The sequence below is a fragment of the Brassica napus genome, chromosome A10, assembly GCF_020379485.1.
Source record: "Brassica napus cultivar Da-Ae chromosome A10, Da-Ae, whole genome shotgun sequence".
NCBI classification, from domain to species: domain Eukaryota; kingdom Viridiplantae; phylum Streptophyta; class Magnoliopsida; order Brassicales; family Brassicaceae; genus Brassica; species Brassica napus.
The window spans coordinates 8,246,308-8,262,410 of record NC_063443.1 but is presented as its reverse complement, the minus strand read 5'-3'; the positions used below and the strand labels follow the sequence as shown (position 1 = coordinate 8,262,410).

Here is a 16,103-nt window from a genome sequence, read left to right as displayed (position 1 = left end):
GAAGATCGAGAGCTGAGTTTGAGCTCAGCGCTCTGATACCATGTTAGAGGAATTGAAGAAGACGATAAAATAGATAAAATGATTCTGTTATTCTGTTACAGAGTGAATGCTCTGTTTATATATATACATAATGAACCGGTTTACTCGGTTAGATGTTGGTTTATATTAAACCAACTATACATTTCATAATCTACTCTAATAGCAAACGTCTCTTGCTTGTGCTTGTTGCGCTCATGGGCCTATCTGTTTATATGAATATTTTGGGTGAATTATGTATAATTTCTACAAAATTAACTCTATTGATACTCTTTCCATTTAAACTTATATATCTTTTTTAACTCTTTATATTATTAATACTTGGGATTTGCCACAATTTTAATTATTTTTCTATTACCGTTTCTATTTGAATATATATTTACATATATACATTAGATTTTTTTTATAAAATTTAAAACTATTTCTATCAAATGTTTTTTACCTAATAAATTTTAAATGTTAGAACTCATAGTTTGTTGTGTTTACTTATCAAAGTTTCCTACTTTTTTGAGCTTTGGTTAATTTATTTTTGTAGCAACCGATCTCTTGTAACTCTTGTTTTATCTTGTGAATTGTATTATGATGCATTTGTTTTATGAATATTGACTGTAGTGATTGTGTTTCTTTCATTGTTCACAGGTATGACGATTAATCAGTTGCCTAAATGCTTATTCAAAGAGGGAACTGAAACACAAGTTGAGAAGGTCAACATACAAGTCCAACCACACACAAGCAAAAAACATACAAGTGATCTTTAATTATATATGTAATATAGTTTTCTGTCAGATTTCACAACTATGTAATCGAAGTTATGCTTCATTGCTGACATTTCCAAAGCTGCTTTCAACATGGTTTTGTTTTGAAACGTTTCACCCCTCTTCACAACATCCATCAAAGAAAACCGAACACTTTTTCCACTATCGTCTTCTTTTGCACTTATGGCGAGAAGATCATCTTCTTCATAGCCGTTTGAGTTAGAATTATCTTCAACATCCTTGCTTGATTCAGATGAACTAACATTGTCATCTCGAGGTGGAAACGAGGAAGGTTCACCTTGCTCTCTGAAAGGTGAGTTAAATTTCTCATTATCAACCCCAATGTTGCCGTTGTTTCCACTGCAGATAGGTGAAGTAGACACACACAACCTTGTAGAAGCTTTTCCACGTACATATGTAAGAAATATTTTGACTTGCCGATCACTCTCAATGATAACTGGGGGGACAGTCTATTGAACCAATTAACTCCATAGGTAAGTAGCTTAACTCAAGCTCGACAAGGTTTTGGTCAATTCCAAAATCTTCAAAAGCCATACGCCTTAGGTCTTCAAAGGAACTTGTCAATTCCATGTACAGTACTCTACCTCGTTTGTTCTTATCAACCGCAAATCACCATCCTTTAAGGGGATCAAATTTCCACAACCCACAAGAAGCATAGATATGCATCTTGTTCAACAAAAAATTCAAAATTTTTGGATGTAAAAAAAATCAAAATCCTCTCACCAAGAAGAAGACCACGATTTTTTTTTTTTTAAATGTACTTGGAAAACACGAGAAATTTAAGGAAAATAGATTTAGAATATATTCTCTTAACAGATTTTGGAGACATTTAAGGAAAATATACAATTCGAAATTCGTAGAACATACATTACGTTGTCCGAAGAATAAAGGAATGTGGTAGATTATGAAATCATATTATGGCAGAGTCATGCAACATGGCAGAATTTGTCATTTCGCCTCTGTAGATATGTTAGGAAATAATAGTTAATCAAATCTACTGTAGTTCAGAAATAATAGATATGGTAGTCGTTTAATTCTACCATGTCTACCGTAGTTCATATATAAAAGAAATAGTAGTCGTTCAATTCTACCATGCTAGTTACAGATATTCACGTAGTTAACAGAATATGCAATCTACATCCTCGTAGACACTAGATTATGTTTTCTTCTATCGGTAGACCAAAATATGAAATTGTGTTCCACAAATATTTATTCAACCAAAGTATTTTTCATATGTTTGTCTCTTGTTTATATACATTTTGTCTATTTTTCTATATATTTCTGATTCTTAAAATAATTGATATGAGTTTTTAAAGTTGATCAGGGGTATCTAAGTCCAAATTTGACCAAAAAACATTTATAGCAAAGGGACAATGTACTTGTTTTTCTATTCCGTTTTGGCAATTTGTTCAAAGTTTAATGTTGATTCTTGCATATAATATGATTTCTGTGCGTTTTCTTTGATACATGATGCTTCATCATTTACGTAATAATAACAAATAATTGATATATTATATTTTGCTACTAATTTAAGATCTACGTCTTGCGCGGAATGAACATTGTATATAAAAATTATTTTTACGTACTATTATTTATTTTACGTTTTACATATTCTAAAATTAACAAAATAATCAATAATTGAAAAACAATTAACTATTACGTATATAATTAAATTGTTGTCAAAGCAATCATATCAATATTTTTTTATAATCATTTATGATAATATATCTAAACAATCACTATTATATATTTTGTATGGATTTAAAAAATTTAAATGATATTTACATATATTTAATATGGATATCTATTAAATGTAACTTAGTAGTCATATGGTTTTATGAATATATTTATCTTCTATAACAAAAACTGTATATTCGTGATAACAAAAATTTTAATGTGAGATTTTTAATAGTTTTAATTATTTATAACAGTTCTTCAATATTCATTGCAAATTTAAAAATAAATTTTTAAGTCTTCAAGACTTTTTTTAATGAAAATTTGAAATTAAAATATTTTTGTATTTTTATATGGTATATACAAAGAGAAACAAAATGAGCGATAAAAAAAGAGAGAGATAATCAGTTATCTAAGTATTCATATAATTACATAAACATAATATATGCTATTCCTATATGAGGAAATATAAATAATACAAATATAACTATAAATCTAAAAATTATATTAAAGCCTGCACAACATGTGTGGATAATCCACCTAGTAAACTATTAACTAAGAGCCCATTAATATAGTTTTTAACTTAAGGCCCTTTGTATATTTCTTATTCGTTAAGCGATGGACATGTCAAGGCTTCGAGTATGTTGTGAGGAAGCTAGCTAATGTGACCATTAGACTGTCATCCATGTTCATGATTCATTCGTTAGCTCTTGTGGTACTTATGGATTTTATTGTTTATAATTTGACTTCCAACTGTTACCATTTTCTTTTATGATCTCAATCTTTCTCATTGATTTTAAACCATTTATGAAGAATAATTATTTTATTATTTTATGCAGATACCATTACATGTGATCAAATTATTTCATATTTGATGCATGCTTAGTAACAACAACATTTGTTCTTAGTAGCACAACTGCCATATAAAAATTGATCCATACGTCTACACATACCATCGCAGAGTCTCTCCCCTGACTTCCAAAATGCACACTGATTATACGTGAAGCATTTTATTTCTTGACCATCATCTATTTCACCACATATATAATAGTAATAATCATTAATACAACATATAGATTCATATAAAAAGGATAAATAATGTACATATTTAACAAGTAGGGGTAATATAGTAAGTTATTACCAGAAGGGCTAGCAGATGGAGCACAATGAGTAGGAGGGCTAGCATATGTATTACAATGAACATCAGATGTGACACAAAGGATAGTAAGAACAAATGCGATTGAAATTTTGTTGGTGATAGCCATTTGTATGTATTTTCTTGATTTTCTGATTTTTCTTTGTATAGGATAATTATATATAGAGATTGTGTAGTCAACATAAAATATGTTTTCCTTGTCAATTATAGAAAAAAACATAATCCACCAATTTATTTCTATAAACAATAATAGTCAAAAGAAATACACAAAGAAAGATTTTCTTACCTAATTACATTTGAACATTAGTGAAATGGTATTAATTATTTTCCACAATTAAATACCATGTAGCATCTTGTGCTAATAGTTGCCAATTATAAATTTCTAATAATTTCAGTTTGAAGTTATTGGTCACAATTAGCTAATTTCAGCTTAAATTAGTAGCAAAATATAATATGATTTCTGTGCGTTTTCTTTGATACATGATGCTTCATCATTTACGTAATAATAACAAATAATTGATATATTATGTTTTGCTACTAATTTAAGATCTACGTCTTGCGCGGAATGAACATTGTATATAAAAATTATTTTTACGTACTATTATTTATTTTACGTTTTACATATTCTAAAATTAACAAAATAATCAATAATTGAAAAACAATTAACTATTACGTATATAATTAAATTGTTGTCAATGCAATCATATCAATTTTTTTTTATAATCATTTATGATAATATATCTAAACAATCACTATTATATATTTTGTATGGATTTAAAAAATTTAAATGATATTTACATATATTTAATATGGATATCTATTAAATGTAACTTAGTAGTCATATGGTTTTATGAGAATATTTATCTTCTATAACAAAAACTGTATATTCGTGATAACAAAACTTTTAATGTGAGATTTTTAATAGTTTTAATTATTTATAACAGTTCTTCAATATTCATTGCAAATTTAAAAATAAATTTTTAAGTCTTCAAGACTTTTTTTAATGAAAATTTGAAATTAAAATATTTTTGTATTTTTATATGGTATATACAAAGAGAAACAAAATGAGCGATAAAAAAAGAGAGAGATAATCAGTTATCTAAGCATTCATATAATTACATAAACATAATATATGCTATTCCTATATGAGGAAATATAAATAATACAAATATAACTATAAATCTAAAAATTATATTAAAGCCTGCACAACATGTGTGGACAATCCACCTAGTAAACTATTAACTAAGAGCCCATTAATATAGTTTTTAACTTAAGGCCCTTTGTAGATTTCTTATTCGTTAAGCGATGGACATGTCAAGGCTTCGAGTCTGTTGTGAGGAAGCTAGCTAATGTGACCATTAGACTGTCATCCATGTTCATGATTCATTCGTTAGCTCTTGTGGTACTTATGGATTTTATTGTTTATAATTTGACTTCCAACTGTTACCATTTTCTTTTATGATCTCAATCTTTCTCATTGATTTTAAACCATTTATGAAGAATAATTATTTTATTATTTTATGCAGATACCATTACATGTGATCAAATTATTTCATATTTGATGCATGCTTAGTAACAACAACATTTGTTCTTAGTAGCACAACTGCCATATAAATATTGATCCATACGTCTACACATACCATCGCAGAGTCTCTCCCCTGACTTCCAAAATGCACACTGATTATACGTGAAGCATTTTATTTCTTGACCCTCATCTATTTCACCACATATATAATAGTAATAATCATTAATACAACATATAGATTCATATAAAAAGGATAAATAATGTACATATTTAACAAGTAGGGGTAATATAGTAAGTTATTACCAGAAGGGCTAGCAGATGGAGCACAATGAGTAGGAGGGCTAGCATATGTATTACAATGAACATCAGATGTGACACAAAGGATAGTAAGAACAAATGCGATTGAAATTTTGTTGGTGATAGCCATTTGTATGTATTTTCTTGATTTTCTGATTTTTCTTTGTATAGGATAATTATATATAGAGATTGTGTAGTCAACATAAAATATGTTTTCCTTGTCAATTATAGAAAAAAACATAATCCACCAATTTATTTCTATAAACAATAATAGTCAAAAGAAATACACAAAGAAAGATTTTCTTACCTAATTACATTTGAACATTAGTGAAATGGTATTAATTATTTTCCACAATTAAATACCATGTAGCATCTTGTGCTAATATTTGCCAATTATAAATTTCTAATAATTTCAGTTTGAAGTTATTGGTCACAATTAGTTAATTACCCCCCCCCCCCCCCAATAAGTTTCACAAAAGCACCTCATACACAATTTTACTTTCTAAACCAAACTTTAGATTATACTTTGACCAAAGCTTAATAAACTCTGAATTTAAGTCATCACCATTTAATTGGTAAAATAATTAATATGAACATACTTCTAATAAAGAGGCATATAAAGATCAACCCCTCAAAATAGCCAATTACGAAGTCTATATTAATAAAGCGAAACACCCTTTTTCACAAGATGCCAATTTAGCATTACTTTTTCCTCCAGCTGCCATGTGAATCATGATTTAAAAATAGATTTATTTGCTAAATTACCAAAATGAAAATAAGAATTAAGTATATGACATTGATTTTGACATAATTAACTAACTAACATTTAACCTTTTTTCAGCCGGTTATACCTTCATCTTTTGCAAGTAACCTATGGAAGAGAAAAAAAAATAGATGACATGGTCGGTTGTAAAACTCAACTATTAATTATAACACCACGTAAAGACACCAACACCACACGTTGTTTACCACATAAGTATCCATCCGAGTTTTCTATATCATGTCGTTATCATAGGACTCCAAATCTACTCACAACTCCTAAATACTAAACTTTATTCCAAAATCCAACTCCTAAATACTAAACCCTAAACATCACCCCTCCATCTAAATACTAAACCTTAAACTCTACTTACTGAACCCTAAACATAAATATAAAACCTAACCCAATTATCAAACTCTGAAACTAGTACATAATATTATATAATATTAAACTATACTTTATAAGTATGAATTATAGGATAGACTTGGACTTGTAAACTAGTAGTATAGAATGAATTTGTCAAACAACCGATAGTGATAGTAGTACCCATCGTACATGTGTAGGTGATTGAGTTGGAGTAACAAGAAGTATATATGTTTGTCAATATCAGTAGAAATGTAAGTGTTATTCCATTTCTTGCGTATGTATAGAAATACAATAACGAGTTCATACTATTTAGTTTGGTAATTTGACGTGTTCTACCACTGATCAATGAACGAGTAATTATTTACAATAATTAAATAAAAATAGACATGAAAAATATTTATTATTTATTAATGAACATGAAGAAATAAAGAAATGTAGAAACTAAAGGTCACAACAGATTGTTCATTTTCATAGTTATAGCATAGAAATACAAGAGTGAGAGGAGACTATATCTGAAATAGTATAGTAACATTATATAAATAGTAACACTAAAGAAAACATACTATATTATAACTCTCTTCCACCGTATATAGTATAGCTGACGAGTTCATCTTCTGTACATCTTCCACTTTTTTAGACATGACGGTACACGCATGAAGTTGTGTAGCGCCATCGTCGTTGTCACCAGCTTAATCCACTTGACAAGATCATACTTTGAATGCTTACGATCCAAAATCCTCAATTTTGCTTTCCATACTCCAAATTTCCCCTCAATCACTGATTGCAGACCTTAATGCTTTCGGTTGAACAACTCCCTTGCACTAACCGGTGGTCCTCCTCTAGCAAACTGACCAATATGCTATTGCATACTACGATGCGGACAAAGATAGCCTGTCCTGGTCGGATATCCAGAGTCAACTAGATAATACTTTTCAGGAGGAGGATGTGGGAAAGAAGCCTCATTCCTCGCACAATGAGTCAAAACCTTGGTATCATGTGCTCTACCAGGTACACCGAGATATGCATATAAGAACTTCATATCGAAGTTACATATAGCAAGAACATTCATTGTAGGATCTTGCTTTCTGCCTTGTATGCTTCTGCATTTTGACTTGGAGGGAGTACCAGGACATGAGTTCCATTAAGTGCTCCAATACAATCTCTGAAATAAGGCCAATACCGATCATCATTCCTCAAAACCGGATTAACTCTTGTAAACTCGCTTTCTTGTGGTCTTAGTGTATCCTCTACAAACTTGAGAAGAGCACTCAAGACATCATCAAGCTTCCTTTGTACCGTATCCAATGATCTTTGATACCTTGAACTAATATCCCGCTTCGTCTTAACTTGACCAACAACCTCGAGAAACATCGCAATAGATTCTCAATGTAGACATTGTGAGACTCTTTCCATCCATATCACTCAGTTACGATCTTGCACAAAGCTTCAAAATTTATTTGATTCATTCGAAGAATGTCATAACATTGCTGATCGGATTCATACATAAGTTGTTGAACATAACGCCATCCTGCTCCTCAATCTGTTCTTTGACTCAATCTCTCACCAATAGCCACATCAAATAAACCAAGTTCATCATCATAATCACCATCTTCATCTTCCAATATCCATCTTTCAAGTATCTACAAAGCCATCAAAAGGAGATTGTTATTACACCAGCAACACGAAATTTGTTAACAAATCAACAACAAGCCCATTACACGCAAAACAAATGAGATTATAACTTGTGTAACATCCAGCTCATTCTAGAATACTCAGTGAATCATTCTTATTAACACAACAGCCAAAACCTCTTGAACTTGAGAGGGTCTGAACTTGAGAGTGTGAGCTTGAGACGAGAGAGCCTGCAAGGATATAACCTCAAGAGATTAAAGACAGTGCTTAGTCTAGAGGTTCCAAAATCAAGCTATCAGATTATATCAAGCTAAAATGAGAGTAACCAACAAACCCATCAGATTATATCAAGCTAAAACGTTAATAACCAGAACACAGAAGATCTTATACAAACCCATCAGAGAAACCAATTACACAAACCTAAGAAAGAAGCTAAGAAAGAAGAAGCAATAACATAACACTCGTACACCAAACATTCAGTAGGTTATCAACTAATCAATCAAAATCTCATCATTCATTTGCATAAACACGGAATCAAAAACACTTCCACTCAGAACATAGTCAATTACCACTGACCAAGCTATAGAGCGATAGGCAGCTGCAAATAGTCAAAGTCAAACTCTCTAAGAAGCTCATTGAGGTCAATGAGGTTCTTACTCTGCAAGTGGTTTTTCCTACACAACATTAAAAGTTCACGTAAGAAGTCATTGAACAAACAACTCTATCGACTTGAAAGAGCACGATCATAACAAAGCTATAGAACATACGAAGCTGTTCGGGAGTTTACCCAAATAAAACCAAACAAAAATAAAGAAAGACTAACTCATATCATGACATTGAAACCGTTGATGTTAACTGCACAAGTTGTTTCAACACAAGCCCTAATGCAGTCCAAAGATGCCATATGATAGTGAAGATAAGACCAACATCAAATGAACGTTCATACTAGATGCTCATTAGTGGTTTACAAAGAACAATAAGCAATAAGCAAGTGCATGTTTACAAAGAACAATAATCATAAGAGAAAAACAGACAAGGAAACATCAAGACATGGCAAAAACAACCCAGACCAACATACCTTAAGATTAACCTTGAGAGGGTCTGAGGGTCGTTAAAAGAGTGTGAATCTGATATGTTCAATGTTTAGAACAGAGACCAACTATCAAAGAGAGAGAGAGAGAGAGCTCAGAGAGAGAGAGAGTTAAAACAAACAGAGAAAGTTACCACAAAGAGAGAGATAGCTCGGAGATGGGTAGATCGAGAGAGAGTTAAACCAAACAGAGAAAGTTACCACAAAGAGAGAGATAGCTCGGAGATGGGTAGATCGAGAGAGAACTCAGAGATGTTGGAGCTCGAAGATGCATCATGGAGTTCGTCAGAGCTTGAGATGCGTCAATGGAGTTTGAGATGTGTTTATTGAAAAAAGATAGAGCAACTGCGTCTATTAGTTATGTTTTTTGCAAATAATGAATTAGGTCAAGGGTAAAATCGTACATACAGTAAGTAAACGCAGTTTTTTTTTACTCAGTCGCTGATAATTCTGGCGTCCAGATTTTGTAGACACCAGACGTAGCGTTTGGACGCAGCGTCTAAACGCAGTAACAGCACGAACAAGATTTGAAAAAAAAAATTGACGCAGCCGCAGCCACAGCCGCAGATGGCTGCGGCAACCAAACGAACAGCACTCTCCTCATCACCATAGCGTCTTTACGTCTACAGCTCTAGGAATACCTTTTCCTCGATCTCCCATTTCTCCAATTGAAAACTCCATCACAATCAAACAAAGTCGTGTCCATCAATGCATGTTCGATCAGTTATAAACATACATAAAGATGATTATAAATTACCTTCACGAGCACATTAACACTGAGTTTATACAATATCGAATTCACAATTTTAGAGTCTTTGTTGGTTTATGTCGAACAAAATGGGGAAGAAGAGGTAAGATGTTATTTAAAGACGACACAAAACGACGTTGTTTGCGTCAATAGGCAAAACAACTTCATTTTGTTAAGCTATTGAAACTTTATCATGTCATAGTGATAACTGACTCATACACCTTTTACGGTTGATTAACTCTAAGCTAATCAAAATCTTCTTTTTTTGGTTTTATAGTTACGAGTTCGCCTAGTTTGAATTAGAATTATGATGAGATCATATTTCATCAATAGACTTTTGTTCGAGTCATATTTAACATGATGAAAATTGTTCAAGTCCAAATAGACCATTTTTCTCTATAAATTAGTTGTTGAATTATTTATTTTAATAGTAAGGAAAATACCTAAAAAATTATACTCAAATTTAACTTTGATTAGATCTTTTATTTATGGCTAATTTTTTTACTGATGGATAAAAATAGAAAATAATTGGTGTTATTTTATTTTATGAATAATAATTAAATATATATATATATAATATTTTTATAAAAAATCAAATTACAAATATATCTAAAATATTTTATAAAATTATATTTATAGTGGCCATCATTAGGCATAGAACTTATATCCGAGATCCGTTATCCGATCTGAGATTTGCTCCGATCCGATCTGAAAAACGGATATCCGGGGGGTCCGGATCCGGATCTTGATCTTCATTTTAGGGATTCAATGGATCCAAATAATGAAATTTTAGGTCCGGATATCCGAATCCGAACTTACTATTTATTTAAAATTTAATTATATTTATATATGTATACTATATATAATTTTTATATAAAATAATGATTTTTAATTTTTTTTATTCATTTACAATAATTTTTCATTTAAAAAAATTAATAGGCTAAATAAATAAATCATTTTAATTAGCTAGTTTTTAATTTAATTTTTAATTTTTTAAAAAAGGATCAGGATCTAGACATCCGCGGGTATTCGGATTTCAGTCAGGATATCCTAACCTCGGATATCCGGAGAGCCCGGATCCGGATCCGAATAGCAATTTTACGGATCCGGATATCTCAAAATATTCTAAATATCTGATCCGTCTCAGGGAACTAAATAACACAACCTTTCTTTGTTCCAAATATTCATTAGTTTTGTTGGTAAAATTGTTGCACAATATTTGGTTACATAATTTTTATACGAGGCAAGATTTAGATATTGATCCAAAACAAAACAAAAAAAACTATACTCAACTGGTACCGGTTTGATAAACCAAATTGTCAGAAAAGTAAGTCTGGGTTCGCGGGTCAATTCGCCTCGCACGATCCGCCACCTCGCGGATCGATTCTTTTTTTTTAGTTAAAATTTTGATATGCTCAACCCGCAAAGAAATAAACCAATATCCGCACCAGCCCCACTTTATTTTGCGGGTAAATCGCGGGACCCGCGGATTATATTTTTAATTAAAAAAATAATTATTTAGTTAGTTTTTCTATAAAATAATATATTTATAAATAATTATTTATATTATTTTTCTAAAAATTTTAATTATTTTTAAAAAATTTAATTATTATTTTTTAAATAATTATTTTTCTAAAAAAAATCGTATTTTTCAAAAAAAAATTATTTTTTATTTTATTTTGCATTTTGGCGGTACCTGCCCCGCAGAAAATAGTTTTAGCCCGCACTCGCACCCGCGACTTGATTTTTTCAAAACGCTCGATCCGCACCCCCGTGGCGGGTCAAATGGGGCGGGCCCGGCGGGCTTCGATTAAATTCCCAGGCCTGCAGAAAAGAGAACAATAATTGCGCAAAACATGAAACCTGGGATAGATGATCAAAGCAAACCCCAGACGATGATTCAAGAAAAATATACGAAGAGATACCAAAATCTAAAGGTAGCAGAAGCCCTCTCGAATAATCATCTCTACCCATTTGCTTGCAATGAACTGAGCTCCATTATAGATCTTGGTTACTCTCAATTACCCAAAGACCTCAAAGCTTTCATCTTTCGAGATTGTCTCTCCGCCTTTCGTCTTCTTCCTGAGTAAGCTTTTCTTCTACATCTCTGAAATGTGAACTCATTGATGATTTGGGTATGTTTTTTTTTTTTCTGTATAAAAATTCATCTCAATTATGATAAGTAAATACCCAAAGTTTTGAACTTTCAGCCAACCCTCAAGTAGATGATCGAGTCTGATTGGTTATTATATAATTTGCAAGAATAAATGTTTTGTTTAAAAAGGGTAGAATGTTGTTTTTTTTTTTTTCTAAAACATAACACTTTAGCAACTTTGCTTTGTCCTGAAGAAGCAGAACAAGATTCAGTCTTATGGTTCCTTTATATGTTGTTAGAAAAAGCAAACCAAAGTTGGCAACTGTCTTTGATTCTAGAATAGCAGCCAAGCATGAAGCAGAGGAATAAGCCTTAGTTTGTGGTTTTTAGGGAGTTGTTCTTCGAATGGCTTTATTTCAATACCAGTAATAGATTACAGGCTTCATTGATTCTTTGCATATGCGTTGTCGTTTAGCATTTGCTTCGTCGATTTGCTTGTTAATAAAGCTAGAATGTTCTGTTTCTTTGAATCTGACAATGAGACAGACTACTCATCAAGTGCACTTTATTCTATCTCTCGGTTTCATGAAATCTATGTTTCATCTCCTCTATCTAACAGCTTCAGCTTATGTATTTATATTGATGTTTCTCATTTAGGATGAACACATCAGCTGCTGTTTCAGCGGCTAACCTTCTCGTGAAGAGCGTGGAATCAGCATTCCCTAAACAGAAGAAGAACTTAGCCATTGTAGAGTTTAAGCAGGCAAAAGTAGCACTTAAGAGACGCACTAAGAGCCATGACGAACATATAGGTATGTTTTTCTACTTATCTTTCTGTAAATCTCCTCTTTAATTACCCTGAGATTATCCCTCTTTTTCCCCCAGATTTGCCTTCACTTCCACAAGATATCTTTGTTCATATCTTCAGTTTCCTTGATTTATATTCCTTACTCTCCTCATCCCAAGTCTCTCGGTACTACTACTTCCTCCTGTAGTATATTTTTTTGCAGAGTCTTTTTCTTTCTTTTTTACTTATATGTTATTATTCTTGTAGCTCATGGAACCAAGCAACGTCTGAAGGCTCTCTGTGGCGTTCACTATTTGATCTTCACTTTAGTCACAAAGTCTTGATTCATATTTATCCCGGTATTGACTGGAGAGAAGCCTTTAAGAACGAATATATCTGTAAGGGTTTTATCTTCGCTCTTTTTTTTTTTTTTTTTTAAACGCTTTCTTTATGTACAATTCGTAAAGTATGCATTTGCTTTGCGTAACCGTGCAGTGTATAAATCATCAAAGATGTTAAGATCTGGTCGGGGATACTGCAGTTACTGCGACTCCGTTGTTTGGCACGACAACTTGAGATGTCCGAAGAAACAATGTCGGTTGAAATCAGGCAAGAAGCCACTCGACCTCATGTTAACTCACGAGGTATAAGCTTTTTTCTCCTTCAAGAAATGTTTCTCGTGGCTCTTGTAGCGCAAGTTATCTATATATGCCTTTGGGGGTTTTGTTTCTTCACAGGTTGTTAACTATTTACTGGGGACAACGAGTTCGTCTGATGAAAGTGATTCGGAGGATGAGGCTGTTCGTGGACTATGGGCTTATCCTACGCTACAGTAGCTTCGTATCTTTACCAAACTATCATATCTGTGTAAACTCTTTTACTCATATGCACCTTCGTATTCTGAGTTAGTATTTCAGTAAGAGACAAAACAGCAAACATCTCTTTCTTCCTTGGGCTTGTAGGCTCTTGTGGGTCTTGGGCCCCATCTGTTAATATGAATATATTTGTGAAATTGTATTTCGTATACCCAATTTTTTCCCCACTACCCTAAATCTTACGCCATGGTATTTTCGTTGATAGACACAAAACTTATCTTATCATAGATTGCTAATTTTACCATTTTTTCACCATTTTTTTGGGTTTTAAGCCAATTTACTCATAGAAAAAAGTAACAAAAAAACTAATTTGAGATTTTGAAATGGGTATATTATTAGCAGTGACTAATTAATGGAAACTGCAAATAAAAATTACCAGTTTTAAAGTAAAGAAACGCAGATACAAAGGAAAAAAGAAACATAAAAGAATTCATTCATCCACTCTGATAATTCTAATCAGATGTACTTCATCTGTTTCTAAATATAGGATGTTTTAAAAAAATTGATGTTCCAATATATAAGATGTTTTCAATTTTCTAGGTAACTTTTACTTTATTAAAAACTGTGTAACCAATCAAATTTAATAATTTATTTTATAATTAGTTGAATACAATTATTTTATAGTTTTAATGATACTTCTACACAAAAAAAAAAACCATTTTCTTAATATGTGTGTTTTCTAAAACATCTTATATTCAGGGACAGTAATGCAAGTCTACCCAGTGTTCATTATGTACATACTATAAATAACCTAATGATAGTCGTGGGTTAACATTGCGTTTTCATTTTTATGAAGCGCAGTTTTTTGTAAGCTAATACCTTTTTTTATGAACATCATTGTAAGCTAATACATAAATACTAAATAACTAGAATAAGACATACATATTGCGTACGGGCTTTGGTGGACCCACATGATGTGAAATTGATAGAAAGTATACCACTGAATAGAACTCAGAAGGCTGGCCATGAAGGATGGTATTTCACAAATAATGGAAAATATACGGGTAAATCTGGATATCAAGTTAAAAGGATATACCCAGATAAGGAAAAACCCCCATTAGTGTTTGGACCCACAGTGGATATTTTGAAGGCATATTGTTGGAAAATAAGGTGTGTTCCGAAACTTAAACATTTTCTATGGCAATTGGTGACAGGATGCATAGCCGTTAAGAAAAATCTGCATAGGCGAAGGATACCCGGAGATATATGTTGTCCAAGATGTGGAGCAGATGAGGAATCGATTAATCATGTCTTTTTTGAATGTCCCCCTGCACTTCAGGTATGAGCGCTTTCGAAGATCCCAACAAATCTGACTATGTTCCCCACAAGCTCTCTATTTGTGAATATGGATCATCTCTTTTGGAGAGTAGTCTCACAAATAGAGGATCATCAGTTTGCATGGATACTTTGGTATATCTCGAAAGGAAGAAATAATAAAATATTTAGTAATGTTGATGTGGATCCTATGGATACTCTTAAACTGGCGGAAACGGAATCAAAACTATGGGCTGAGGCACAAATATTGAATGATAAAAAGAGGACGACACATATAGAGGCTACTATTGTTCCGTCAATTCCAGGAAGATGGTGTTTTACGGATGGATCCTGGAAAGAAAATGAAATTTTCTCAGGTCAAGGGTGGTACAGCACATTAGAAGGATTTGCGGGACTAATGGGAGCAAGGAATGTCCGCGCTTCACTCACTCCTCTCCATGCAGAGATGGAAGCTTTACTATGGGCTATGGAATGCATGAAAAACTTAAGAAAATTTCAGGTTACAATTGCGACGGATTGTTCTCAACTGGTGAAGATGGTTTCGGAACCAGAAGAATGGCCAGTGTTTGCAAGTTATTTGGAAGATATACACGTCCTGAAAGAGAGTTTTACAAGTGCAGAGATTATCTATATACCAAGAACACAGAACAAGAAGGCGGATAGCTTAGCTAGAAGCGCTAGGAAGGAAATGTCTTTTGTAGTTCACATGGATCAATATCTCCCAATGTGATTCACAGAGTCAATATGAGTCTGTAAAGTTGATGACAAAAAAAAAAAAAAAAAAAAAGACATACATATTGCGTATGATGAGTTTATTTATATATATTATTGACAATATTTTTATATATTTGATCATTTTATTTATACATATACAATTTTTTGTTATTAATTATATAATTTCTTTCTGATGGACCGAATCAATTTTTATTAAAAATTGTGTAACTAAACTATAATTGATATATCATGGGTTGATCAGATTGGACATTAAACAAATTATGACACAATAATATT

The 16,103-nt window shown here is 32.0% G+C and overlaps 1 protein-coding gene across 1 annotated transcript; it reads left to right on the top strand.

The window, feature by feature from the left end:
- The first annotated feature begins 11,852 nt into the window (after nt 1–11,852).
- On the top strand, nt 11,853–13,987 carry LOC106444767 (F-box protein At5g52880-like). Its single transcript, XM_048742771.1, has 6 exons — nt 11,853–12,146; nt 12,813–12,967; nt 13,041–13,128; nt 13,210–13,340; nt 13,438–13,586; nt 13,680–13,987. Exons 1-6 carry the CDS (start codon nt 11,917–11,919, stop codon nt 13,776–13,778), a joined length of 852 nt encoding a protein of 283 aa, XP_048598728.1. The 5' UTR covers nt 11,853–11,916; the 3' UTR covers nt 13,779–13,987.
- The last annotated feature ends 2,116 nt before the right edge of the window (nt 13,988–16,103 follow it).

Excerpts from the sequence above, each read along its gene's own strand:
- LOC106444767 (XM_048742771.1), top strand. The coding sequence starts at position 11,917 with ATGAAACCTGGGATAGATGATCAAAGCAAACCCCAGACGATGATTCAA. Across the intron at positions 12,147-12,812 it reads GCCTTTCGTCTTCTTCCTGA|GATGAACACATCAGCTGCTG; the intron begins GTAAGCTTTTCT and ends TTTCTCATTTAG. Across the intron at positions 13,587-13,679 it reads ACCTCATGTTAACTCACGAG|GTTGTTAACTATTTACTGGG; the intron begins GTATAAGCTTTT and ends GTTTCTTCACAG.